The sequence below is a fragment of the Oryza glaberrima genome, chromosome 6 (genome assembly GCF_000147395.1).
Source record: "Oryza glaberrima chromosome 6, OglaRS2, whole genome shotgun sequence".
Lineage (NCBI taxonomy): Eukaryota > Viridiplantae > Streptophyta > Magnoliopsida > Poales > Poaceae > Oryza > Oryza glaberrima.
Window position 1 is genome coordinate 689,697 of NC_068331.1, and position 25,243 is coordinate 714,939.

A 25,243-nucleotide genomic window follows, 5' to 3' on the forward strand; every position below is an offset into this window, starting at 1 on the left:
CTAGGGCTCGCCGCCTCCGCTTCCGCCTCCGCCGCGTCGGCGATGTCGTCGTCGTCGTCCAGGCGGAGGCCGCCGCGGCCGGAGCGGGTCATGGACAACTGGGAGCGCCTCGTCCGCGCCGCCCTCAAGCACCAGCACCGCGCCCCCTCCGCCGCCGCCGCCTCCGCCGCCGGGATCGGCCTCGCCTCCGCCGTGCCCCCCTCGCTCGGCAAGACCACCAACATCGAGCACATCCTGCAGGCCGCCGACGACATCGAGGACGACGACCCCAACGTCGCCCGGATCCGTAACTTACTTTACCCCTCCTCACTCATCCATCCCCTTTGCTTCCTCTTCCTCTTCCTCTTCCCACCCCCTAATTCCGGGGGTTTAGTGTTTCCGCTGCTCTACTTTTTACCACTTGTTGTTGTTGATGATGATCATTTCATCTCCTTGCACTCCAGTTTGCGAGCAAGCCTACACCATGGCACAGAATCTCGATCCCGACAGCGATGGCCGAGGTGTTCTACAGTTCAAGACGGGTTTAGCTTCTGTCATCAAGGTATATATGCTTCTTCCCACCCGTGCCACTAACTCTCTCTGTCAATGCCATTTCTATCTAACTTGCTCCCATCGCATTCTACAGCAAAAGCTTGCTAAGAAGGATGGCGCGCCCATAGACCGCCAGAATGACATCCAAGTCCTCTGGAACTTCTACCAACAATACAAGAGTCGCCGCCGGGTCGATGATATGCAGCGTGAGCAGGAGAGGCTCCGCGAGTCGGGAACTTTTAGTACAGAGTATGCAATCTCTCCAATCGCACCCCAACTAGTTTTGACCAGTTGATGTGCCTTTTTTTTTTTTTGTTTCCTAACTACTAACTTCTGCAGTGCCCATTATTTCTGCCAGCCATTTCTTAACAACCTTGTTCGATGAAATCGATGTTGCATCATTATATTGCTCTCGTGTTTACACTCTATTGTAGTATTATGCTAACCATAGAAAAACAACTTATGCACATTCTAATATTTGTCATGACTATTTTATTTTTGCCAGCATGGGATCTAGGGCTGTCGAGATGAAAAAGATCTATGCTACTTTGAGGGCTTTACTTGATGTTCTGGAAATTCTCATTGGACAATCACCATCCGATAGACTTGGTAGGCAAATTCTAGACGAGGTAATTGTGCAGTCATTACAACACCCTTACTCCTGTTAAACCCTTTTGTTGCTGCTGCTCACCAACACCTCTGAGGATTTTTTTTCATATACTTACTCAACTAGTGTTTTTCCCCCTCTCATTTTCGTTTTACAGATTAGGAGAATAAAAAGATCTGATGCAGCCCTGAGAGGTGAACTTATGCCATACAATATTGTACCCCTTGATGCACCATCATCAGTGGCAAATACTATTGGTTTTTTCCCGGAGGTACATGTTGCAATGCTTGTTGTCCACACAGCACAGAAATCTTCCATTATCATCTTGCATTACTTTGCCAAACAGAAAGATATTTATGGTGTTGTCTATTGTTTCATGCAAATCTATTAGGTCAGGGCTGCAATAGCTGCAATTCAAAACTGTGAGGACCTGCCACGATTTCCTTCAGATGCACTGCAACTACAGCTAAGACACAAAGATGTTTTCGACCTTCTGCAATTCGTATTCGGCTTCCAGGTTAGGAAAAGTCATATACCATATCTTTCCTGGCAACATTTGCTATGTAACCATCCTTTTTTTGGCTACATACGTGCAATTGCCTTTTCTTGTAGCACTGATTCAATATGACAAATGAAATTTGAAGTCTAAATTTATTCTATGCAAACAGCAACAAAAACGAGAAAATTATATGACAATGAAAAGGAGGAAAAGACGCATGCCACTGTTTGGACCTACTTGTAATTTTTTCCTTATACATTTTCAAATTAAAAATTTAATATGCAGGGTGCAAAGACATCCTGTAGACTGCATTGTCATTTTTTGGAAGTTGTTATGTTCTTTTTGGTGCCAAAACAATAGTTAATTTCAAGGGTGCACCAAAAAAGCTGTACGCTTAGCATACGGGCAATTCTTCTTTAGTTGACCACATTATGTTGATTTCTATGAGAATATTTTGAATTGATTATGCGTTGAGCTGACGTGTGACAGTTACAACTGTTACTTGTTCCGAAATCGTGCAATAGTTTTCCTTTAATCTTTGCTGGTGTGACATGTTGGAGTATTTAGCAAATTGCCATACTAGGAGGCATCCTGTTATGGGCATGGGCTAGGCCCATGCAACAGTTTAGGCATGATAATTTAGGAATAAGTCACATAAATATAGGAAATTACCTAGTTAGGAAAGAGATGAGGTTTATTAGAAAGTTAGAGATAGAGATTGGATTGGTTTATATAATAGTAGAGACTAGTTCCTTATGTGTCTAGTCTATCCTCCCTATATATAAAGGGACCCCATGTACTCTATTATCAATCAATCAATGAATCTCTAAAGTTAGCCCTAAGCCTCAGAGCCTCTTTTAGCTCAGCAGGGAGAAGCCCTGATGCTGCTATTAGAGGGCGAGTGCCCTATCCCCCGGTCTTCGGACCATTACCCTAGCCAATCCATAACATTTGGTATCAGAGCCAACAGCTGCCCCACCCTCGATGGCGTTCAGCGGGGGTTTCAATTGGATGTGGAGATTTCGCCACCTTGAACCTCTCCCAACGTTCGATGGTAAGGATGATCCGCAGATTTGGTTGGAGAGTATCGAGCAGTTCTTCGTTGAGCAGCGAATTTTGGAGGAAGAGAAGTGGTGGTTTGCATCAAGCCACCTGACCGGGTTTGCCGCGATGTGGTATGAGTTGATTGAGCGAGCCTACGGAATTCAGACTTGGCCAGAACTCAAGAAAAATATCAAGCTCCGTTTCAGTGATCTTCCACAGCCGCCGCCGCCGCCACCACCACCACCGCCGTCCCTGCCACCATTGCCTCTGCCATCAACTAAAGAAATTTTCAGAAAACTTTTTGATGGTCTTGCTGACTTAGAGGCCATTCTAGCAGCGAAGCAAAAGGAGGCATCATGTGCTGCTGTAGTGGATGTGAAGCTACCACCTACACATACAACAACATCAACTTTTGTACCTCAACAACATGGCCTTACTAAGCTAAAGGAGATGCTAACAGAAGAGAAACAGAACAAGGCATCGAGTGTCGCAGTAGCAAGCAAGCAGCAGCCATCTTCCACAGCCTCCTCTCCACCAAAATCCAACATGGGAGCCCTCCTTCACCATGCATTCATCTCCACGGTTGCATCCCATGTGCAGAACAAGCCTGAGACAGTTGCTATCAGCGATTCCTCCACAAGCGCTTCAGATCAGCTTCCAACGGATGTTCCCATGCCTCCACCAATTCTACCACCAGACCCAAATCCATTGTGCTGCCATCTTCCTATTATGCTCCTTCCTTCTGCTAGGGCCGCTGCTCTGTCTTGCTTTCGCTCACCTCTACAGCCACCACCATCTATATTGGCAGCTTCATTGGTGCTGCAACCTATGCAGGGCAGCAACTACTATGACGACCGACATTCCATCTTCAACCAGACATGCATTTACTTCATCTTATTGACGTATTGTGATCTCCATTTGATGTTGTTAGGCAAGCTCTTCTCCAGGACTGACCCACTCAATTTTTGGCTTCTATTGATGGACACAATTACAACATTGTCAAGATTTCAGCTCTTAGCGATGGGCATAACTTCAGCATTGTCAAGATATCATAGAGGAATAGCTGACAGCTCGAGGACGAGCTGTTTGTCCGCGAGGGGTGTAGTGTTATGGGCATGGGCTAGGCCCATGCAACAGTTTAGGCATGATAATTTAGGAATGTCACATAAATATAGGAAATTACCTAGTTAGGAAAGAGATGAGGTTTATTAGAAAGTTAGAGATAGAGATTGGATTGGTTTATATAATAGTAGAGACTAGTTCCTTATGTGTCTAGTCTATCCTCCCTATATATAAAGGGACCCCATGTACTCTATTATCAATCAATCAATGAATCTCTAAAGTTAGCCCTAAGCCTCAGAGCCTCTTTTAGCTCAGCAGGGAGAAGCCCTGATGCTGCTATTAGAGGGCGAGTGCCCTATCCCCCGGTCTTCGGACCATTACCCTAGCCAATCCATAACACATCCTCTCTGCAGATCCAGTCATAAATAGAACCTTTGGAAATCTTGTACTAGCTTAGCAGTTAAACATTGATTGGCATGACCTGTGTCCTTTCCATGCTGCATCTACCAGCAAATCCTTGTTCTGCAGTATGCACATACTACATAATATTTATTGTTCACTACGCCTTATCTCTCTATAATGATCAACTTCACTTGATTACATGCTGCTATAGTGCTATCGCAATTTTCGATTGGTTTCTTAAGCCAGTATACCATCTAGCAGCTTACGTGAATCCTGATCATAATCTGCTTCTACTTTTGAAGATTAAATGTTATGGTATCTTCTAGATGTTTTGCGAATTTGCAATTGCATCAACATTCTTGATTTATGTTGGAGCTTGTGAGCAAGGTTTGCATGTCAAGTATCCCATTCTAGGCAGGATTGTTTTGTGTTGACTGTTGACAGGATATGAATTGCAGGATAAAACCTGAAACATCATTATTATAAGGATGGTCAGATCTGGACTACTATTTAGTACACTTCTCCCTAATTTAGATCCTGTACAAGATCATGATTGGAATGATTGCCGAAGATTGTAGGATCATTACGGTTCTACTATTCAGAAAGATGGAAACCTTGTGAAGAACTAAAGATTATAAAACAGAAATAAGTTTGGTGCAAATATGTGCTTTGTCATAATTTGTTTGGTGATCTTATGTTATTTAAATTATTTACTCGTCGATCTATTGTGTGAGAAATTGTTTCTTTCTGTTTTCCTGCTTCTGTGTACTGGTCTAATTTATATCACTGGTTACTGCCTTTCTATCGAGTTTCTAATTAGATTAAATTGTTTTTCCAGGAAGATAATGTTCGCAATCAGCGTGAGAATGTTGTGCTTGCCTTAGCCAATGCCCAATCCCGGCTCGGCTTGCTTGATGGGACAGAGCCGGTTAGTTCTTCCCCTATTCTCATGGAGTATCATTTGGACTTGTAGTACAATAAGATCTTTCTTCCTGCTGACATGATACTTCCTCTGCTACTAAATATATATAGTTCTGCATGTAAAAAAAGGGAGCACATGCAACAATAATGGTGGTTACCATTTACTACTGTCTGAGCTTTAAAATTGTCACCAGCCTTTTGCTTTATCTTCGGTTTATCTCTACTGGCCGAAATAAATTTCATTGGTTGCTGTTTCCCTTCATAGAATCAATGAAAGTTGAAACTTGTTTGTAGAATAGAAATATAAGTCAGTATGGCTAATCTATTATAATTGCCTCGGCGCAGCGGCCAGATGTTTTATGAAAGCAAAGTTGAAACCTTAAGTAATGAATGAGGTATAGTTACTAGTAATTAACAGTGCATAGGCTCATTACTCTTGTTCCTTTCTTTTTTGGCCTTTAAATTCCATGTACTTGCAATGTTTGTCTATAAATTCTTGTGATACATATTATTATGCAATAAACATTGGCAATGGTCATGGCTCTTGTAGAAAATTGATGAGAGGGCTGTGACAGAAGTATTTTTGAAAGTGCTGGACAACTACATGAAATGGTGTAGGTACTTGGGCAAGCGTGTTGCATGGACCAGGTAATTTAACCTCTCATGGTTAATTTTCTCTGTGCCTGTTATTATTTCAATGGATGCTTTCTAATTAATTTCCTTTTCTATTAGCCTTGAAGCAGTCAACAAGAACAGAAAAATCATATTGGTTGCTCTGTATTTTCTTATTTGGGGTGAAGCTGCAAATGTCCGTTTTCTTCCAGAATGCCTATGCTACATTTTCCACAATGTGAGTTCCTTTCTCTCCTACTAGTTTCTGCCCTTTTTCTTTTCATGTAATTGCAGATGATGACACTTAGAAATTATTTCAACATAGGATCCAGTGTTATATATATATGGTCTGGTCTGTTTCTGCTGATGACCCAAATTATTAAATACAGCAAACATTTAGATGACTTGTTACCTCAGCTTTCGCCTTGTCAAGTTGCTTTTTTTAGGGTTCAATCTTATAGTACTGTGAGAACACATGTTGGATGTTGCACATTTACTTTTTCTATGTCGCAAAATGATAATGAGCAATATTGTTTGTGGAGATCATTATTGACTGTACTTTTCTACTTTTCTGTTGAGCGCTTTTCCTTCAGGAAACTTCCATGTTTCTTGATAATGGGATATTGCACTACTACATTTAGGGAAGCTTGCTTTATGCTAAAAAAGGATAGTCAAATAAGTTTTGTCGATAATTCCTCATTTAGGCAAATATTAGATCATGAATTTCTTTTAGGTTAAAGTCCATTTGTAACCTTAAACTGTGCTCAAAGTCCATTTCTCATCTTGAACTAGAAAATCTTGCGCATAACACCCTAAACCATATTTTATCGTGGTTCTAATTGATATGATAGTGGTTTTTCGCTAGCATGAACTTCAGTTAAGTATTTTGATTTTCGACCTAATTAAGTACCATTTGCATCAACAAAATATGCAGCTAGGAAAACCACCTCCATTTCAAACAAAACCACTAAAAAAATGTCCCAAGGTGTTTCTTGTCCCATTAAGAGTTGAAGGTGAAAAATATCCAATTTTCTAGTGAAGGTGAAAAATGGCCATTGGCCAAAGTTTAAAGGCTATAAATGGACTTTACCCTTAGTTTTTATTCTTTGGATGAACAAAACACCATGTCCTAAAGTAATCAACTGTATATTTATGCCAAACTTGAGCTTGACTGTTGATATTAGACGATTCAGTATATCTTTGATGCTTGGACACGGGTATCTCGTCACAGCATTGCACATTTACAAGGATTCAGAAGTCACCAACATGGTGACATGGGTATATATTTTAATAGCATGATAAAATTAATTAGAGCAGATCTTGTTTAGAATGTTAGCACAATTGCACCGTGAAACCTTAAGCTTGGGCCTTTGCTCCTCAATCAGCGTACTTACATCTAGCTTCCATCTCCTAAGGATAAGATGGGTGCAGTGCGAAGCAACTAAGTTACCCAGATCGAGATCGAGGATGACGGGTACAGAGCTGAGATTGATAGGAAATCATCAACAGGCAGAAAGGAAGGGGCCGGGCACTGCCTGATCAAGGGTGAAGAACTCGTCGGTGGGAACATGGGAGAGGATGGAGAGTGATTCATGAGTTGCAACTGAAGGTGGCACTGGGTGGGGTTGGGGCTGATCATTTGGACTCTGCTTATTCCTGAGTTCTGGCCTTGTGGGTGGGCTGTATTGGGCATATGTGGATGAAATGTCGAATCTGTGTTCTCTCTTGAATATCCTGGTACTTGTGCAGTATGGCGCTCTCTCAGAGATATATTTGTGTGAACACGGTGTCCAACACTGATACAGCAATCGGATGGCATTTTGGTGTTACGTAGCAGTATATATACTTATTAGGAGAGTAGTTCTTTTGGTTTTAGTGACAATTTCCTGTTGTACAATACGCTGAGCTTACTGATGCTGCTTGCAAATTGTCAGATGGCAAAGGAACTTGATGGGATTCTTGATTCATCTGAAGCTGAACGTGCAAAGAGCTGTTCTATTACTAATGATTCTGCTTCGTATCTGGAGAAAATAATTACTCCGATATATCAAACTATGGAAGCGGTACGTTCAGTTATTGAAGGTCTATCTCAATTTACTTTTGGGTTTAGATGATGCTTCTGCTAAATCTAAATCAGTACCAATTAAGTTGAATCTTCTGAAATCTTCTCATGTCTTATTGTCTACGGCCACTACTAGGTGGCATTTCGTTGTAACTGCGCACTCAGTAGTTTTGTCCAATTCATTTGAAATTGGTTGATTATTGTGAGGCATGTGATGATTTAATCCTTTTTTAAATGATAAATTGAGCTAGTTACATTGCAACAACCGTTTACTGTATGTTTGATATTTTTCTTCTGTATTAAAGTTATATCCATTATATACCTTCTACAGGAGTCACAGAATAATAATAATGGGAAAGCTGCACATTCTGCATGGCGAAATTATGATGACTTCAATGAATATTTCTGGTTTTTTCCTTTAAACTGCTGCTTTTATGCTGTTTCCTATTATATCTCTTGCTTCTCTGTATTTAATCTCTTGCATATATTTAGGTCACGCTCCTGCTTTAATCTTGGTTGGCCACCTGCTGAAGGTTCTAAATTTTTGCGCAAGCCTGCTAAGAGGAAACGAGTAAGTTGTCATCCATAGTATTTTAGGACTAGCAATATGGCTGTGTGAGTTGCAAACCTATGGAAAAATCAGCCTATGTGTGCTTTTGTATCATTTGAGATTCTCCTTTCTATCAGTTAGCCAACAGTACTTTCGCACCACTGGGATTAGTTTCCTTAGAGATAGATTGTGTAACATTATTTTTTTCCGTAATATTAGATAATAGATCAGAATCCTATGTATTAATTTGGAAGGTTGTCGGTTTAATTAGTAAGTTAGAGATATGCCATTGTTAGGAAAGTAGAGACTGTCTTAAGGGCCAAGGCATGGTTTCTATTCACATAAGTTGTACCGCAGGTACTGTCGAACAGGAGTCGTTGCTACAAAATGGGCACTTATGTACCCTACTGCAATCATGTAATGAATGTGTAGAGTGAGAACAATAAGCCTCAGTATTAAAAATGAGTTGTATGTATCTATTGACTGAAAAGGAGAGTATTAAAAAGAATATGTATTCTGTTAAGTAAACATGCAGTGTTCAATCTTCATCCTAACCTATCCTTATGCCTATTACTTAAAAGATGCACTTGGTGATTGTGATGGTAACATGGTGTGCTCTACACTCCCACTGTCCACTAACAGTGGATCCAAAGTGGGTTGTGCGCGGTGTAAAAGAGGGCAAGATGTAGGTAGTGCAAGGCCGTAGAGGCATAACAGAGGTCAAAGCGGAGCTCGTTCAGTCACCATAGCAGAACATATGGTGTGGCATGTGTTGGTATTTGTGACAAGGGCTTGCTGTGCTATGGAAGTAGGATTTTTAACCCATAGCAAACTTACGGGCATTAAACTTTGTCGGTGATATGAGCCCGGGGGTACTTGGGTTAAGGGGAAGGGGAACCTTCCTTGTGCGTCGCACCCAGTGGGCCTACCCCCCCCCCCCCCCCCCCCGAGGGGTCGGGCGTTCGGCCAAAAATTGGCCGCCCGTCCCTCGGGGGGTACAGGGGCACCTTCTCGGGCCCGAGGGGCTGAGCCGCCCCCGAGGCCCTCGCTCGGCCCCCGAGCAGGCGGGAGCGCCGTCCCGCCAGGCGCATTTATGGGCGGTGCCCCAACCGCCCCTGTCGCATTTAATGTGACGTGGCAGGTCGCGCACCGCCCGTTGATAGACGTGCGCCAGGCGACCGTTTCTTGACCGGTCTGCGACCCGGCAATGGATGGATGGGACAGGCGGCAGCGCACCCACGCCCCACTTTGTGTCAGGCGGCGTGGGGGCTGGTATGCCCCGTCCCATCATCTGCAGAGAATAGGCGTGCGGGTCGGTACTCCCCACGCGCGTGAACCCACGAAGTCATCGAGAAGTTATTAGGGAATGACGGGGGATGTCCCTCGTGTCAGACGTGGATCGTTTCCGGCCCAAGGCACGAAACGCTATTCAATACAGGCGATGTGGGCCCCCTCTCCCGAGAGAAGAGCGTAGGAGCGCTGCATGTGGTATCCCCTTCATCTATAAAAGGAGGACCTTGTCTTACGAGTGGCGGGACGACGCTTGCTAGAACGAATTCTAGGAAAAGGCTAGTCAAGCCCCAGCTTGTACACCTAGGATCCGAGTTCTCTGTAACCATTCGAAGATCAACACATACACAAGAGTAGGGTATTACGCTCCATAGCAGCCCGAACCTAAATAATCCCTCTCTCTCACCTTCCTCACCATCCACCTCGCAAGTCTAGCCCGGCGGATCCTTCTCCCCCGTGCGAGAATACGCTCCTAAGCATCGCGCCCGATCCCCTGGCCGAACTCACGAAGGGGGGTCTCACAGCCTCCTGCTCGAGAGGATCACCCCTCGACAAACTTAGTTATGTAAAATATTGGGTCTTACCGATGACTAAGACTGGGGCAATGACTAGAAGGAAATGGACACATTTATTTTACTGAAAATTTGTACATATCTTGTTTGCATTATGGTTATTTATGTGCACTTAACTTTGCTTTTAATTTTATATTTACAGACTGGAAAGACAAACTTTGTTGAGCATCGCACTTTTCTGCACTTGTACCGTAGTTTTCATCGCCTTTGGATTTTTCTAATATTAATGTTCCAGGTCAGTGGTTTGATATCGTACTTGTACACATGTATAGCTTAAATCCAAGGATCATTTCTGAATACAGTTTATGATGCTAAAAGTGCTCTTTTCTGATGCAGTGCCTAACTATTATAGCTTTTCATCATGGGAAGATAGACATTGGTACCATTAAAATATTACTTAGTGCTGGACCAGCATTTTTTATACTGAACTTCATTGAGTGTACGCTCTCTATTTCTTTGTTCATGGTTTCACTTTTGCTAGTTACAATTTTTGGTGGATATACTTTGTTTCATCACGAAGCTTTTCATGCATCTCATTTTTTGCCACTGGGTTCATCTGACATGTAGCCTTAACAGTCAAAATGTTAAACCAAGATGAATGTACAGCTTCGTGACATAAAGAGAATCCCTTTTCTAATTGTTATGTGGACTAGGATCCAAGGATACTTCCTAAGCTGACTTTGGTGGTTTTGTTCTTCTCTAGGCTGCTTGGATGTGCTGCTCATGTTTGGAGCATATAAGACAGCTAGAGGTTTTGCCCTATCAAGATTAGTCATCCGGTTCATTTGGTTGACTGCAGTCTCAACATTTGTAACCTATCTTTATTTGTGAGTATTCAGTTTGATTTTGTTCATGTTTTTTTAATGTACAGCAAGTCACCTCACTTGAATGCTGAATGTCAAACAGGAAAGTCTTGGATGAGAAAAATGCAAGAAGCTCTGATTCAACTTATTTCCGGATTTACGTTCTTGTTCTTGGTGGTTATGCTGCTGTTCGGCTTGTGTTTGCATTGATGGCCAAGATACCAGCGTGTCACAGGCTCTCCAATTTTTCTGATGGGTCACAGTTTTTCCAATTCTTTAAGTGGATATACCAAGTATGCACATTGTCATCCTGCACAGTAGTTTGCAACATATCTACATTGTGAAATCGTGTACTTATATTGTTTCTCCTGTTTGCATTTAGGAGCGATATTATATTGGACGAGGACTTTATGAGAGTATAGGCGAATATACCAGGTTCTTTTCTTTTACTTTAGATGATTTTTGGAAATGTACAAGGCATTCTTAGTTTTTCTGGTGATCTCTCCAGATTAGAAAAAAAATTCTAATACCCAGTCGTTATGTGGAAATCGCAAAAAAGAAAAAGCTTGAATATTGTTTCTGATTTGTTAACCATATACATGATTCGTTACCAACCTGTTAGTTTGAATAATTCACCAGCGGTTCTCTTATAGCTATTTTTTTTGGTCATGGTATGCTATTTACATGTGACATTCTGATGCAGATACGTTGTGTTTTGGTTGGTTATACTGGCATGCAAATTTACTTTTGCATATTTTCTCCAGGTGGTTATAACTGTGTATTTCAGAATTTTAATGTTTATTATTTTTTTGTGTTATCAAAATTTACTCTTGTTTATTGTGTTATCTCATTTCTGCAGATTCGACCTCTAGTCGATCCTACGAATGTGATTGTGACACTCCGTAATCTGCGGTATTCCTGGCATGATCTTGTATCAAGTGGTTAGTACATTTTGCACATATCACTAAAAGCATTGCCCATTTTCTGCTATAGCTTTACTAAGAAGAAAACTATTTTCTTCTTTTTTCCTCTAAGTACGAGATAAGCAAATTCCTTCCTGACAGTGTTTCATTTTAGGGAATAAAAATGCTTTGACCATCCTGAGTCTATGGGCACCAGTCTTAGCTGTAAGTTTCTTGTGTTGACATGTAATTTTCTATGAAATAATAAGATGAACTTTGAAAATGATACATGGTTCATTTCATTTCTATGTTAGATATACCTGATGGACATTCACATTTGGTACACTCTTTTATCTGCTCTCGTTGGTGGTGTTATGGGTGCTAGAGATCGCCTTGGAGAGGTACATTTTGTTCTGATGTTCTAGAACTATCCCCAAGTACTTAATAACTGTATGCTCACTCTTTGTAGTTTGCAAACTGTAATCATCATTACATTTGCTAATTTAACGCAGATCCGTTCAATAGAAATGCTTCATAAACGTTTTGAGAGCTTTCCTGAAGCTTTTGCAAAAACCCTTTCCCCACTGAGGTACTCGCTCCCACTAATCCAGAATTGCTATTCTGTCTGCTTATGATAGGAGCTGATTAATAGATCTTATAGTTTCTTTTAGATCTGTCATTTGGTTAATTTGATTTTGATCTTCCGATCCTCGGTTTTTATTCTGTTTTTGTGTAACACTGCAGGATATCTAACGGACCAGTTGCTCAGGTAAATAAACTTACGTTTTGCTTCTAATACTAACTTCAATAGATTGGTTCTGACATGCAATTATTTAAACTTCACCAAACATGTCATTCTAATTTAGTTTGTTCTGTGACTTCTGTCTGGAGCTACTAGGTTTATTCTTAACTTGTTAAGCACCAGATTTGTTGTATTCTTACATTATTCTCGCCGCTACCTCTCTAAACTTATGATAACCTGAACATATTAGTATGACCTCCGTTTTCTATCCACTTAAAAGATCTGGCTTTTTTTTGAGTGAGTACATTTGGACACACACCGCAATCACACTATCACACGCACACACCTGCGCGCTTCAACTATGGGAGGCACCGAACGGCCCCTAGAGTGTGTCCACTGAATTTGCATGCATGTACACTCCTAAAATTGGTGGACAACCTCCAAATCTAGGATTTGAACCGTAGAGGGTTGGGTGCACAATTGCGCCACTTAGCCATCTGACCACAATCTAGCTCCCCAAATCAGGCTAGCTGATATACTAGTCTTGTTTTTGACGTTCTAACAAGTGTAATATCTGTATGTACCATTGCTTTGGTTGTCTCAACATTAGGGTCCAGAAATTACTAAGATGCACGCCTCGATATTCTCCCCGTTTTGGAATGATATTATTAAGAGCTTACGTGAAGAGGACTATATCAGCAACAGGTATATGTAATTACAGCCATTTGTTATTTTGTTATATCCCATTGGCTTCAGTATCATGACAAAGTTCTCTTTCAGGGAAATGGATTTGCTTATGATGCCAAGTAACTGTGGCAATCTAAGACTTGTACAGTGGCCATTGTTTCTTCTGACTAGCAAGGTATCCTAATTGAAATTAGCTAGATCCCTTTTTTGCATATATATTCTTTTATTGGTTGCTATGAATCTGTTGGTTTTTTTCTTTTGTAGATTATGTTGGCGAATGACTATGCTTCAGATTGTAAAGACTCACAGTATGAGTTATGGGACAGAATATCAAGAGATGAATACATGGCCTACGCCGTCAAGGAATGCTATTTCAGTGCAGAGAGAATTCTTCACTCTTTAGTTGATGGTGAAGGGCAGCGTTGGTATGCTTTCTTACTGAAAGATGAAATATCTGATACTGACACCAATATTGTGTTGTATTTCCCCCAAGTTTTCTTTACTTGATGCCAATGCATACTATTGATACATGTACAGGGTTGAAAGGCTTTTTCGGGATCTGAATGAAAGTATAGCACAAGGTTCACTTTTAGTGACCATAAATCTCAAGAAGCTGCAATTAGTCCAGTCGAGGCTTACTGGTTTGACAGGACTTCTGGTAAAGACTATTGCACTTTATTTTGGAGTAAAATGCAAATAGAGAGATATCGTGCCTTGGTTCTTGTTTAATTATTTCCTATTTTTTCTGTTTGGTAAATTTACCATGAAGAAATCTTATGTGGTAAATTGAATATCTTTTAGATACGCGATGAAACTGCTGATCGTGCAGCTGGTGTTACAAAAGCTCTCCGTGAGCTTTATGAGGTTGTTACCCATGAGTTTCTGGCACCGAACCTGAGGTATGTGGTGAGAACTCACTGTTTAATTTTCAAAAGACATAGCTCCGTTTTATTTTCTTCTGAAAATATGCTCTTTCTTGTTACAGGGAACAATTCGATACATGGCAACTACTGTTAAGAGCTAGAAATGAGGGGCGTCTGTTCTCTAGGATTTTCTGGCCAAAGGATATGGAAATGGTACTTCTCTTATGCAAATAACTGAAATTTGCTTGGCCTTTCTATGTTCTTGGTTGAGTGATGTTTCTATGTTTGCCTGCAGAAAGAACAAGTTAAGCGGTTACACCTACTTTTGACTGTTAAAGACTCTGCTGCCAACATTCCCAAAAATTTGGAAGCTCAGAGAAGGTTGCAATTTTTTACGAACTCTCTATTCATGGATATGCCGGCAGCAAAGCCTGTCTCGGAGATGATACCCTTCAGGTACTGTAAATATGTATGGACTTCATTCTATTTCAAAAATAGGAACCTATTGACACCTAATTATCTTGTGCAACAGTGTGTTTACCCCATACTACAGTGAGACTGTGCTTTATAGCATGTCTGAGCTATGTGTTGAGAACGAAGATGGCATTTCTATACTTTTCTATCTTCAAAAAATCTATCCTGGTATTGTTATGATTCCGCTGCTTTATTACAATATCTTATTGTCTCTGAAGGTTCTTTTGCTTTTGGACATACTTTGCTCCTTCTTTACATATTTATATTTAGTGCTCACCTATATAAATAAGTGGATAGCGCTGGGACTTGTGAATACTATAATTGCTTATAGATTATGGCTAGTAGTTATCCGTTGATTGTAACGGGTTAAAGAATCATTATTGCAATAAATAAATGAAAATAAAATAAATCCTTGAATCCCTTTGGAACCATAACAGACCACAGCTAATGTCTTCACAAAACAATTTAGTTTTGTTTAAATTTCCATGATTATGTTTGCATTTTCAACTCCAAACAACATATAATAATTAGCATTTTCAAAATCAATATTTATCTAAAGATGCTTGTTTTCATTATAATGTGGTGAGTTGTTATGGGTTTGTGGCATGGCGTTTTATTTGGTTTGCAGATGAGTGGAACAACTTCTTAGAACGAATTGGTCGGGGAGAATTATCCGAAGATGATTTCAAGGAAAGTCCAAGTGACATGTTAGAACTGCGGTTTTGGGTATCATATCGTGGACAAACTTTGGCAAGGACAGGTCAGTTTGTTGTTTCATTTCTTTTGTCTGCAATATAAATGATAAAGTTGCAATGGAGTTCATATCCAACCAATATAGTATGTTTAATGCTACACCTGTATATCAACTTTATTCTCATATCAAATTTCATGTCTTGTCCTACCATTTGATTGCTATATTCCTTCATATTTTGCTGAAACAGTGCGTGGTATGATGTACTACCGAAGGGCCTTGATGTTGCAGAGTTACCTGGAGAAGAGATATCTTGGGGGTGCGTATATGGTATTCTGTTGGTACTAGATTAATTCAATACGTTTCTCGGCTATCTTCATCATTTTGATTGTTCTACCAGGCATTGAAGATGGATATTCTGCAGCTGAATATATTGACACTCAAGGTTATGAGGTGTCTCCAGATGCACGGGCCCAAGCAGATCTTAAATTTACTTATGTTGTTTCTTGCCAAATATATGGACAGCAGAAGCAAAGGAAAGCACCAGAGGCTGCAGATATTGCGCTCTTAATGCAAAGGTAGCTTGGTAAATTTGTGTGGTGTGCTAGGTGTTCTTGGTTCCGTGTTCATTATGCGAAGTTCCCTGAGAAGTGTCTTATCTTAATTGTTGCTGTTACATGCTGTAAACTGTACCATTGAATAAATGCTGATTTTTGTTCTTATAACTTGTAGAAATGAAGCTCTTCGGGTTGCTTTTATACACGAGGAGGATGTGTCAAGCGATGGCCGTAAAGAGTACTACTCCAAGCTAGTTAAGGCTGATGTTCATGGAAAAGATCAAGTTAGTATATTCTCATTAATTTTCTTACTGATATTTACCCTATATGGTGCATGTTTCTGAACCCTGCTACACAATATGCTATAGTAGATACTACCTCCGTTCACAAATGTAAGGGATTTAGGCTCTTTTGGAGAGATTAAAGTCAGGGGGAAAGACTAAGGGATAGTTGGGGAGTCAGAGGGTAGGTGGAGCCGTGGAGGTAAGGGTGGGTGAAAATTAAATGAAGGGTGGTTGAAATCCCTTATATTTGTGGACAAACTTGAACCCCCAAATCCCTTATATTTTTGTGGATGGAGGGAGTAGACAATAGTTTATTGGATTGAACTATCAACTATTTAGCGTTATTACTTGTTGGCCTTACTGGCTGTCTAAAAAGAATTAGTGGGTGATAGGTAATCAAGTGCTCACAGGTTCCTGATGTCCTGTAGTCCTCTTTCCTTGTTTGCAATCCCAGAAACTACTGTGATTCTCAACTATTTGACATTGTTTCCTCTAGATCAAATTTTCTTAGGTTGGTAAAGTGTTTGCAACAATGTCTTCTCAATTTTCATATGTCGAGTAAGAGGAAACATGATCCTGGTCACCATTTCATAGTCTCTTGCTACTGCATTATGTGTTCTTGCTACCAAAAACCAGCTCCAATGCTGTCTGCATTGAGCACTTAACTCTTCTAGTATCTTCAAATGTTATTGTTTGACATTGCTGTGTATCAATCTTGTCTTCTGCATATATTGCTATATAGCTATTTCTCTTCTGCCCTTTTCCAAGCCTTGCTAAGTACTTCATCCCAAAATAACTTCATTTTTAGCCTCCACCTTTTGTCCCAAAATAAGTTCACTTTTACTCTCTAACCTACCCACTATCAGCAAATCGATGAGTTTTATTCCTTCAATACCCCTTGCCTACCCACCCACTAATACTACTTTTCTGTTAATGAGGGGCACTTTTGTAGTTTTTTTTCTCTTACCTTGTTTTTCACACCTAGAGCCAAAGATGAAGTTATTTTTGGGACAGAGGGAGTAGACATAAATAAAAACTTATGCACAATCTGTAGAAAAGTAGTGTTAGGTAATTTTTAATTGTATCCTCTAATAAATTAACAGTTTATGAAAATATAACTCATGTATTCCGTTGGTGTTAATCATGGTAGTCTGGTTACTAATTCAGGTTACTGTGCTGAGAGATATCCTATGATTTTGAATGAAATATACTTTTGAATAAGGTCTTGGGATTAGACCGTTCAACTATATGACATGCTTCTTATTTTATTCTGTTCCCTGTTGTGGTGCACTTTAATTATCCATAATCCGAACTCTAGAAGGAATTTTCTTGTCAATCTATGATGTATTTTACTGGTGTATTTTGCTTCAGTTATGTTTTACTTAACCATACTGTTGCACCTGTAGGAAATATACTCCATTAAACTGCCTGGTAATCCCAAGCTCGGCGAGGGAAAACCTGAAAATCAGAACCATGCTATTATATTCACTCGAGGAGATGCAATACAGACAATTGACATGAATCAGGTTTTCTTCTTATCATTATCATTAACAGTAGCCTTGTCCACTCCCCTTTTCCTTAATGAAATTAGGTCGACCGAATCTTTTGGTCGACCCGGCAAAAAAACAGTAGCATTATCCTTTTTGTTGATATATATTCCTCATGAAATGTTGAGCTTGTCTAGATTCTTATGTGTAATTCTATGAGATAGATTCTAAAAATATGCTCATGTAGTACGCTGCTTGCCATTTGGATTATTCACAATTCATGCTGTTATTAACCATGATTCTGACGGTGATAGGTCCTCTTCATGCTTGGTAAATTGGTGTAAACAACTAAACATGCAGATGAGTTCTTTTTTTTTTCTTTGTGATGGAAGTATTAACAAAATCACTGGAGAAAGGTATCCATTGTGTACAAACCAGGGGCCACGGGGAATTTACACTCAATACCTCATTGAGTGAGGTAGAGGACATCTTTAGGTGCTAACATGTGACATGCAGATTAGATTCAAAAGAGATGTGAGGATCATTGACCCAGGCTCATATGGAGAAATAACATGGGGTCATATTCTGACCCATCTACCTTATCTTGTCCATTGGTCCATGCAATACATTAGTTTATACTTGCTCCACGTAGATGAAATATACTTGGCACTCCCCTCTTTTTCGAAAAGGTGTCTGTGCACCAGAAACCATCTTGGATCCTTGGCTGATAAAATTTCTCCTGTAGGATAACTACTTAGAGGAAGCAATGAAAATGAGGAATTTACTTGAAGAATTTCGTGGTAAGCATGGAATCCGCCCTCCAACAATTCTTGGTGTTAGGGAACATGTGTTCACGGGAAGGTATCCTTACTATGACTACTCTCAGTTATTCACTAGCTTTTGGTTTTGCTTTTATTTTTGTATTAACCTATTATATTTTATTCCTGCTGCAGTGTTTCTTCGCTTGCATCATTTATGTCTAACCAGGAAACAAGTTTTGTTACTTTAGGGCAACGTGTTCTTGCTTACCTCAAGTGAGTCAAATTTAGCTAGTTGCAGGGAATAATATCTCATTCTTACCACATTCTCTTTTTTCCCCCGCAACAAACCTGTGACAATGGTTTTAATCAGGGAACTTAATTGTGTTTTATTGTTCTTATTACAGGGTTCGAATGCATTACGGACATCCTGATGTTTTTGATCGCATATTTCATATAACCAGAGGTGGCATAAGCAAAGCATCCCGGGTGATTAATATAAGTGAAGATATATATGCTGGTTGGTATTTTGTATGCTCCGGTTAAGAAGTTACCTGAATGTGGTTATTGCTGCATTGTTCATTGAAAACATCTCATGGCCTCATGGCTGTCTAGGCTGCTTGTTTAACTTGGAAAAGGAATCTCCCATGGTCACCGTGAAAATAAAAACCATAACTGAAAAAAAAAAACTGTTGGGTTCCTTGATGGATCTATTTTTGTTGCCCCCCTCTCGTAGGTTAAGTCTACATTCACGAGACAACCCATCAATCCTGCTAAAAGTTGAGGTGCCATTATTTTGATAAGATTGTTCTGATAAACCATACCTGTTGTTCTTTCACAGTATATAAACCATATCTGGCTTATTGAGAACTAAACATTAGTTACGTCACTTGTGCATGCTTGGTAGTGTATCTCTTTCAAACTTGACTTGTATGTGTTATCTAATCTGCAGGATTCAATTCGACTCTGCGCCAGGGAAATATCACACACCATGAATATATCCAGGTTATCTGTTTAATTCTTTTGCACCGCAAATGTGTATAACATGAATAATGTGCAATCATTATGATTTGTGTATGAGATTGGTCCTGAGGATTTTAAATATGCACGGTTTTGGAATATGGCATGTGCACTTGCATTTTTTTTTTGTTAGCATGTCTGGTACAGAGAATTAAGCGGCTTGGACGCGTATTACACATACATCAATATGGTCTTCCCTTTTCTTGGGCATGCAAATTAGCAAATGCACTTGAACAGCTGAACTAAACTTTCTTACACTTTTGATTTATTTTTTTTGGAAGTGCAGGCTAACGCATTTGCTTAATGGGTGCATATGTCATCTTGTGTACACTTGCATTTTAAAATCAGTATATCTTTGTTATCATTTCCCAAAAAAATAATCTAACAATCTATTTCACTTCTTTTAAGGTTGGGAAAGGACGAGATGTTGGTTTGAACCAAATAGCACTTTTTGAAGGGAAAGTAGCCGGTGGTAACGGTGAACAAGTTTTAAGCAGAGATGTGTACCGTCTGGGGCAGCTGTTTGACTTCTTTAGGATGCTTACTTTCTTTTTCACCACAGTTGGTTATTATGTCTGCACAATGGTAACCCCTCGCCCCAATCGCACATGATTACGCTTGAAGCAACTTATATGGTCTATGTGATGAACCAGCTTGGCTTGAACACTTGAGTACATGTGTGCACTGCATCCAGACAATTATTTGATTGATATAATTGCTATTAGATGGGATGAGAGCAACAAATTGCAGTTAGCTAATCATATATCATGGTTTGGTTTGATTGCATTGCACTATCCTAAACTATCACCTGTTTGCTTGAGATCAAACACAGGGATCGAGATACGAGAACTAGGTCTAAATCATATACCATGAATGGGTTTACACCAAGTTAGGTCCTTTCCAGGGATGGGCCGGGAATTTATTTCAAATTTCTGGCCAACTAAATTCCTGGATCATCCAGGGAGGAGCCAGGATTTGGTAGTTTGGCCTTTGCCAAACAAGGTCTTTAAGGTTTGAGGATGCAACATCTAGTTGAAGGCTTAATACACCTGTTTGTTGCTTCTCTTTTTTAATCAATGGGGGTGGAGCTTGCTACTCTTCCAAACTCTCATTGAGTGATACCTGCCATGTTGCTCTCATAATCGAACATCATATTTTATTATAAACCCTCATCATGCATACGCCTGTTAAATCATAATAGCAGTATATGTTAGGGGCATAACTTTATATTTAGCAATTAGCAAAAGATAGTTTCACTAACTTGATGGAATATAGTGCTATGTGAATATGATAAATTCTGATCGAAAATACTAGTTCTCATCCGAGGACCTCTTTGTTTGATTTCTTGATTGTTGCTGGATAAATAGCTTCTATAACTGCAAGATTTTCAATCTGTGACCTGATATCTAATGTCTCACTGTCCTTATAAGCATTGTTTTGAGGAATGGAATATTGCATGTCCATTAGTTATATTGTTGCCTAGAGGATTTTGGACACGTTTACATCATAGACATTTTTGTAGTTTTGTCAGCAATTCTTTTATTTTGTTTACTATCACCAGTTATTTACTATATTATTTATGTGTGCATGCAGATGACTGTTCTAACTGTGTATATCTTTTTGTATGGAAGGGTTTATCTGGTAAGTATTTAAATTATAATGTGTTATGCTTCTGAATGCAAGTAAAGTTTGCTGAATGTTACTTGTGTTGTACTACCTCCATTTTTTAATAGATGACGCCGTTGACTTTTTCTCACATGTTTGACCATTCGTCTTATTCAAAAAATTTATGTAATTATAATTTATTTTGTAATGAGTTGTTTTATCACTCATAGTACTTTAAGTGTGATTTATATCTTATACATTTGCATAAAATTTTTGAATAAGACGAATGGTCAAACATGTGAGAAAAAGTCAACGGCATCATCTATTAAAAAACGGAGAGAGTATATTATATATTTCTTTTACCATTCTTACTAGCTATTGCAAATTTGTAAATTCAGGCACTCTCTGGGCTCGACTATGAAATATCTCGTCAATTTAGGTTTCTGGGAAACACTGCACTCGACGCTGCTTTGAACGCTCAATTTTTGGTCCAGATTGGTATTTTTACTGCAGTACCGATGATAATGGGTTTCATTTTGGAACTGGGGCTACTTAAGGTGTGCTTTGTTTCCTTTTAGAGAACGATACATGCTTTTCACAGGGTTGCTGTAAGTCATGTTAGGATTCTTTTTTGAGATGATAATCATGTTACAATTTCAATTGTTTTGCAGGCTATTTTCAGTTTTATTACAATGCAACTGCAGTTCTGCTCAGTGTTTTTCACATTCTCTCTTGGAACTAGAACACATTATTTTGGGAGAACAATACTTCATGGTGGTGCAAAGGTATAATTTGTTTGCTAGTGTACATATATTATATTACCTTTTAGATTTTTTCTGACGCATGGCCCTTTATGCAGTATCATGCTACTGGTAGAGGTTTTGTTGTTCGTCACATAAAATTTGCCGAAAATTATCGGCTCTATTCTCGAAGCCACTTTGTGAAAGCGTAAGTTTCTACTTCCAAGTTTTCAAGTGAATACTTAAAAGAAATTCAACTTATATGAGTAGTTGTCATTTATAGATATCTTCGCCTAATGAAATGGAGCGTGCATTTCATTTTATTCATATTGGTCTTTTAGTATGTCGTATTACAGTGACCCATGCCTACCTATGTTATCAGACATGAGCTATTTTGTGAGAGTGATTGAATGAAATGTTTCATTATGCATCTTACAATATGAATCAAAATCTGGTTCTATCCCATGTGTCAATATTGGTGGAGGGAAGTGCTAGATACCTTTACTTTAGAAGGCTCACAAGTCCTCTTGCAAACACGCATCTCTGTTTTCTTTTGTCTGGATACTGTATGGATCTGACTCAACGAATGAAATCTGCAATTTTAATTATGGTGTGCCTGATTGGTTTCTTGACTACTTGATGATTAATCTGATATATATTAATATTTGCAGGCTTGAAGTTGCTCTCCTCCTCATTATCTACATTGCATATGGTTATACAAGGGGCGGTTCATCTTCCTTTATTCTATTAACTATCAGTAGTTGGTTCCTCGTTGTGTCCTGGCTCTTCGCACCATACATTTTCAACCCTTCTGGTTTCGAGTGGCAAAAGTATGTTCAGAATATTCCTATCTTTTAGTTGATTTCTCTTTAGTTGCCTAACATTAAGGTTTTCACCAGTGATTGGGTAAAATCAAGGGATTGTTCAATTTGTTTTTGTGAAGAAACATAACACTATGTTTGATGAAATACCTTTTCTAGGAGTATATAGGGTAGAAACTTACGCTTGGGGTAGTTTTAGAGATGTTCTTGGGGTTGCATGAACGTGAGATATATGTATGCTGGATAAATTAATTTCCACAATTCTCACTCTTCATTGGCTTCCATTTCCAAACGTCAGGACTGTTGAGGACTTCGATGACTGGACAAATTGGTTACTTTATAAAGGTGGAGTTGGTGTAAAGGGGGAAAACAGCTGGGAATCTTGGTGGGATGAGGAGCAAGTCAGTAACTGTGACTGTTTGGAGTGTTAACCGTATACTTGATTTAACCATAGCTTTTGACTATTTCACTTATGCACTGTTTTATTGCATACATACAGGCCCACATCCAGACATTAAGAGGACGTATCCTAGAGACTATCCTAAGCCTCAGATTTCTTATTTTCCAATACGGCATTGTTTATAAGCTCAAAATTACTTCACACAATACATCTCTTGCGGTAAGTCAGGGATCTCCCCATTATTAGTTTTGCACTGTAAATTTTTAATTGCTATGTTAGCAAACCATTTAGTCACATCAAAACCTTTGTTAAAAATTCAGTTAAGCACATGTCTGCCTGATTCTTTTTCCATCTTGCATTCTTCCATTCATGTCGAATGCATTATTAGGTGTTGTAGCTCTTCTTTCCTGGCCTAAAAAACATTCATGTGTTTTCGTTAATGTGAAACACTTGGTACTGTGAGGCCTCATGTTAGCTGAAAAAGAATTTTTTGTTAGTTTTGGCATTTGTCTGGAACACCTGATTTTAAATTCCTATGTGAACAATAGTGTTATAAACCACAAAAGACTGCATGGTATGGATTCCTATAGCTTCTACAATCTAGCAAATCTATCCTTCTGATCTTCTATTATATCTAATGCATTTTTTGGATAGGTTTATGGCTTCTCATGGATTGTACTTCTCGTTTTGGTGCTCCTATTTAAGGTTTGCTACGTTGAAGTCTTAATATCTCTATCTGTTCAGTGATTTTAAATTATACGGGCAACATCATCTAAGCTAATCTTTTGTTGTATCGTGCTGCAGCTTTTTACTGCAACTCCGAAGAAGTCAACCGCCTTGCCAACTTTTGTTCGGTTTCTACAGGGCCTCCTTGCGATTGGAATGATTGCAGGAATTGCTCTACTTATTGCATTGACAAAGTTTACAATTGCTGATCTATTTGCAAGTGCGCTTGCTTTTGTAGCAACTGGATGGTGTGTTCTATGTGTAAGTACAGCATTCCTCTTGTTTCTTTCCTCAAATGTTGCAGGGTTAATGCTGTTTGTAGCACCAGATTTTAGTTGCATCACTGGTAGTTAGTTTGATTAGTTCTTACAGATGTGGTCCTGGCTTATGCAAACTCCTCTACTTGAATTTGGTTGCCACATTTTCTATGCTTTGTTGTTTGGATTTTACCCACATGCCTTCTAACCTGTTGCATATCATGGCAGCTGGCTGTCACATGGAAGCGCCTCGTGAAATTCGTTGGGCTCTGGGACTCAGTCCGTGAGATTGCTCGGATGTATGATGCCGGAATGGGTGCTCTCATCTTTGTGCCCATTGTGTTCTTTTCATGGTTCCCCTTCGTATCCACCTTCCAGTCACGTTTCCTGTTTAATCAAGCTTTCAGCCGTGGTCTGGAGATCTCCCTCATCTTGGCAGGAAACAAGGCAAATCAGGAGGCATGAAAAGCCTAACCACCTCACCGCCTGGATATTTTTGTTGTATATTCTTGGAATTGATTAGTGGTACTTGATTTGAACAACACCTTTGTACATAACTACTTATCAATTTGTCGGGTAAACTACTTGGAGCTCACGTAGCCCATGCAGGATTAATCGTATTCTGGGCCGGAGCAATGAACCTATTTGAAGTGGCCCATTTCGTACCAGAAAAACCCATGTATGAACAAGGGTTGATTTTACTTCCGCACTTAGCTACTCTAGGTTGGGGAGTAGGGCCCGGGGGAGAAGTTCTAGATACTTTTCCGTACTTTGTATCTGGAGTACTTCATCTAATTTCCTCCGCAGTCTTAGGCTTCGGTGGCATTTATCACGCGCTTCTGGGACCGGAGACTCTTGAAGAATCTTTTCCATTCTTTTGTTATGTGGTCGTCCAGAACTCCAGATCGTTCACAGGGAATTTGTATTAAGTTCATAGTGGCTGATACTATTACATGTCTCTGAAGAACCTGGGTCATCACTACATGAAATGTGTCGCTTGTGCTGTCGTTATTGTTCTGCTGATCCTTCCGTTCTTCTGTATAGATCAACTGCTCTAGGATGGGCAAGCAAGAGTGAACTCGCCATGATTGCATTGCAACATCCTAGCGGAAAAGAAAGGCTTTTCAAGAACTCCACACCGTTGCAACATTGACAAAGAAAGGGCTCTTGGAGGATCTATCAGGTACTATTTATTTATGTGGAGGAGATGGCTATGGTCCTTGTCATTTCTTCCTTCTCTACATCACCTAGCTAGGTCATTTTCTAAATAAGCT

At 39.7% G+C, this 25,243-nt stretch overlaps 1 protein-coding gene across 1 annotated transcript; it reads left to right on the forward strand.

Moving 5' to 3' along the window:
- LOC127776647 (callose synthase 10) lies at positions 1–24,936 on the forward strand. The gene is made up of 51 exons (XM_052303140.1): positions 1–286; positions 444–541; positions 626–780; positions 1,037–1,160; positions 1,296–1,409; positions 1,530–1,655; positions 4,984–5,073; positions 5,617–5,714; positions 5,799–5,916; positions 7,613–7,741; positions 8,072–8,148; positions 8,233–8,311; positions 10,295–10,387; positions 10,489–10,591; positions 10,856–10,979; positions 11,059–11,248; positions 11,338–11,390; positions 11,659–11,719; positions 11,815–11,896; positions 12,033–12,082; positions 12,172–12,258; positions 12,370–12,446; positions 12,602–12,626; positions 13,210–13,304; positions 13,380–13,461; positions 13,551–13,711; positions 13,824–13,944; positions 14,088–14,185; positions 14,272–14,362; positions 14,445–14,605; positions 14,682–14,791; positions 15,252–15,383; positions 15,565–15,633; positions 15,715–15,892; positions 16,047–16,155; positions 17,562–17,681; positions 18,388–18,503; positions 18,596–18,676; positions 18,808–18,920; positions 19,353–19,405; positions 19,829–20,005; positions 21,014–21,061; positions 21,424–21,582; positions 21,697–21,810; positions 21,885–21,973; positions 22,437–22,595; positions 22,885–22,987; positions 23,086–23,205; positions 23,641–23,691; positions 23,791–23,973; positions 24,198–24,936. The coding sequence occupies exons 1-51, from the start codon at positions 43–45 to the stop codon at positions 24,432–24,434; spliced, it is 5,727 nt and encodes a 1,908-aa protein (XP_052159100.1). The 5' UTR covers positions 1–42; the 3' UTR covers positions 24,435–24,936.
- Positions 24,937–25,243: the final 307 nt, after the last annotated feature.

What these genes read in the sequence shown, in the direction of transcription:
- LOC127776647 (XM_052303140.1), top strand. Translation starts at nt 43, where the DNA reads ATGTCGTCGTCGTCGTCCAGGCGGAGGCCGCCGCGGCCGGAGCGGGTC. An exon ending in GGAGAAGAGATATCTTGGGG is followed by an intron (nt 15,634 to 15,714) that starts GTGCGTATATGG and finishes TTGTTCTACCAG; the next exon opens with GCATTGAAGATGGATATTCT. An exon ending in GTTATTATGTCTGCACAATG is followed by an intron (nt 20,006 to 21,013) that starts GTAACCCCTCGC and finishes GTGTGCATGCAG; the next exon opens with ATGACTGTTCTAACTGTGTA.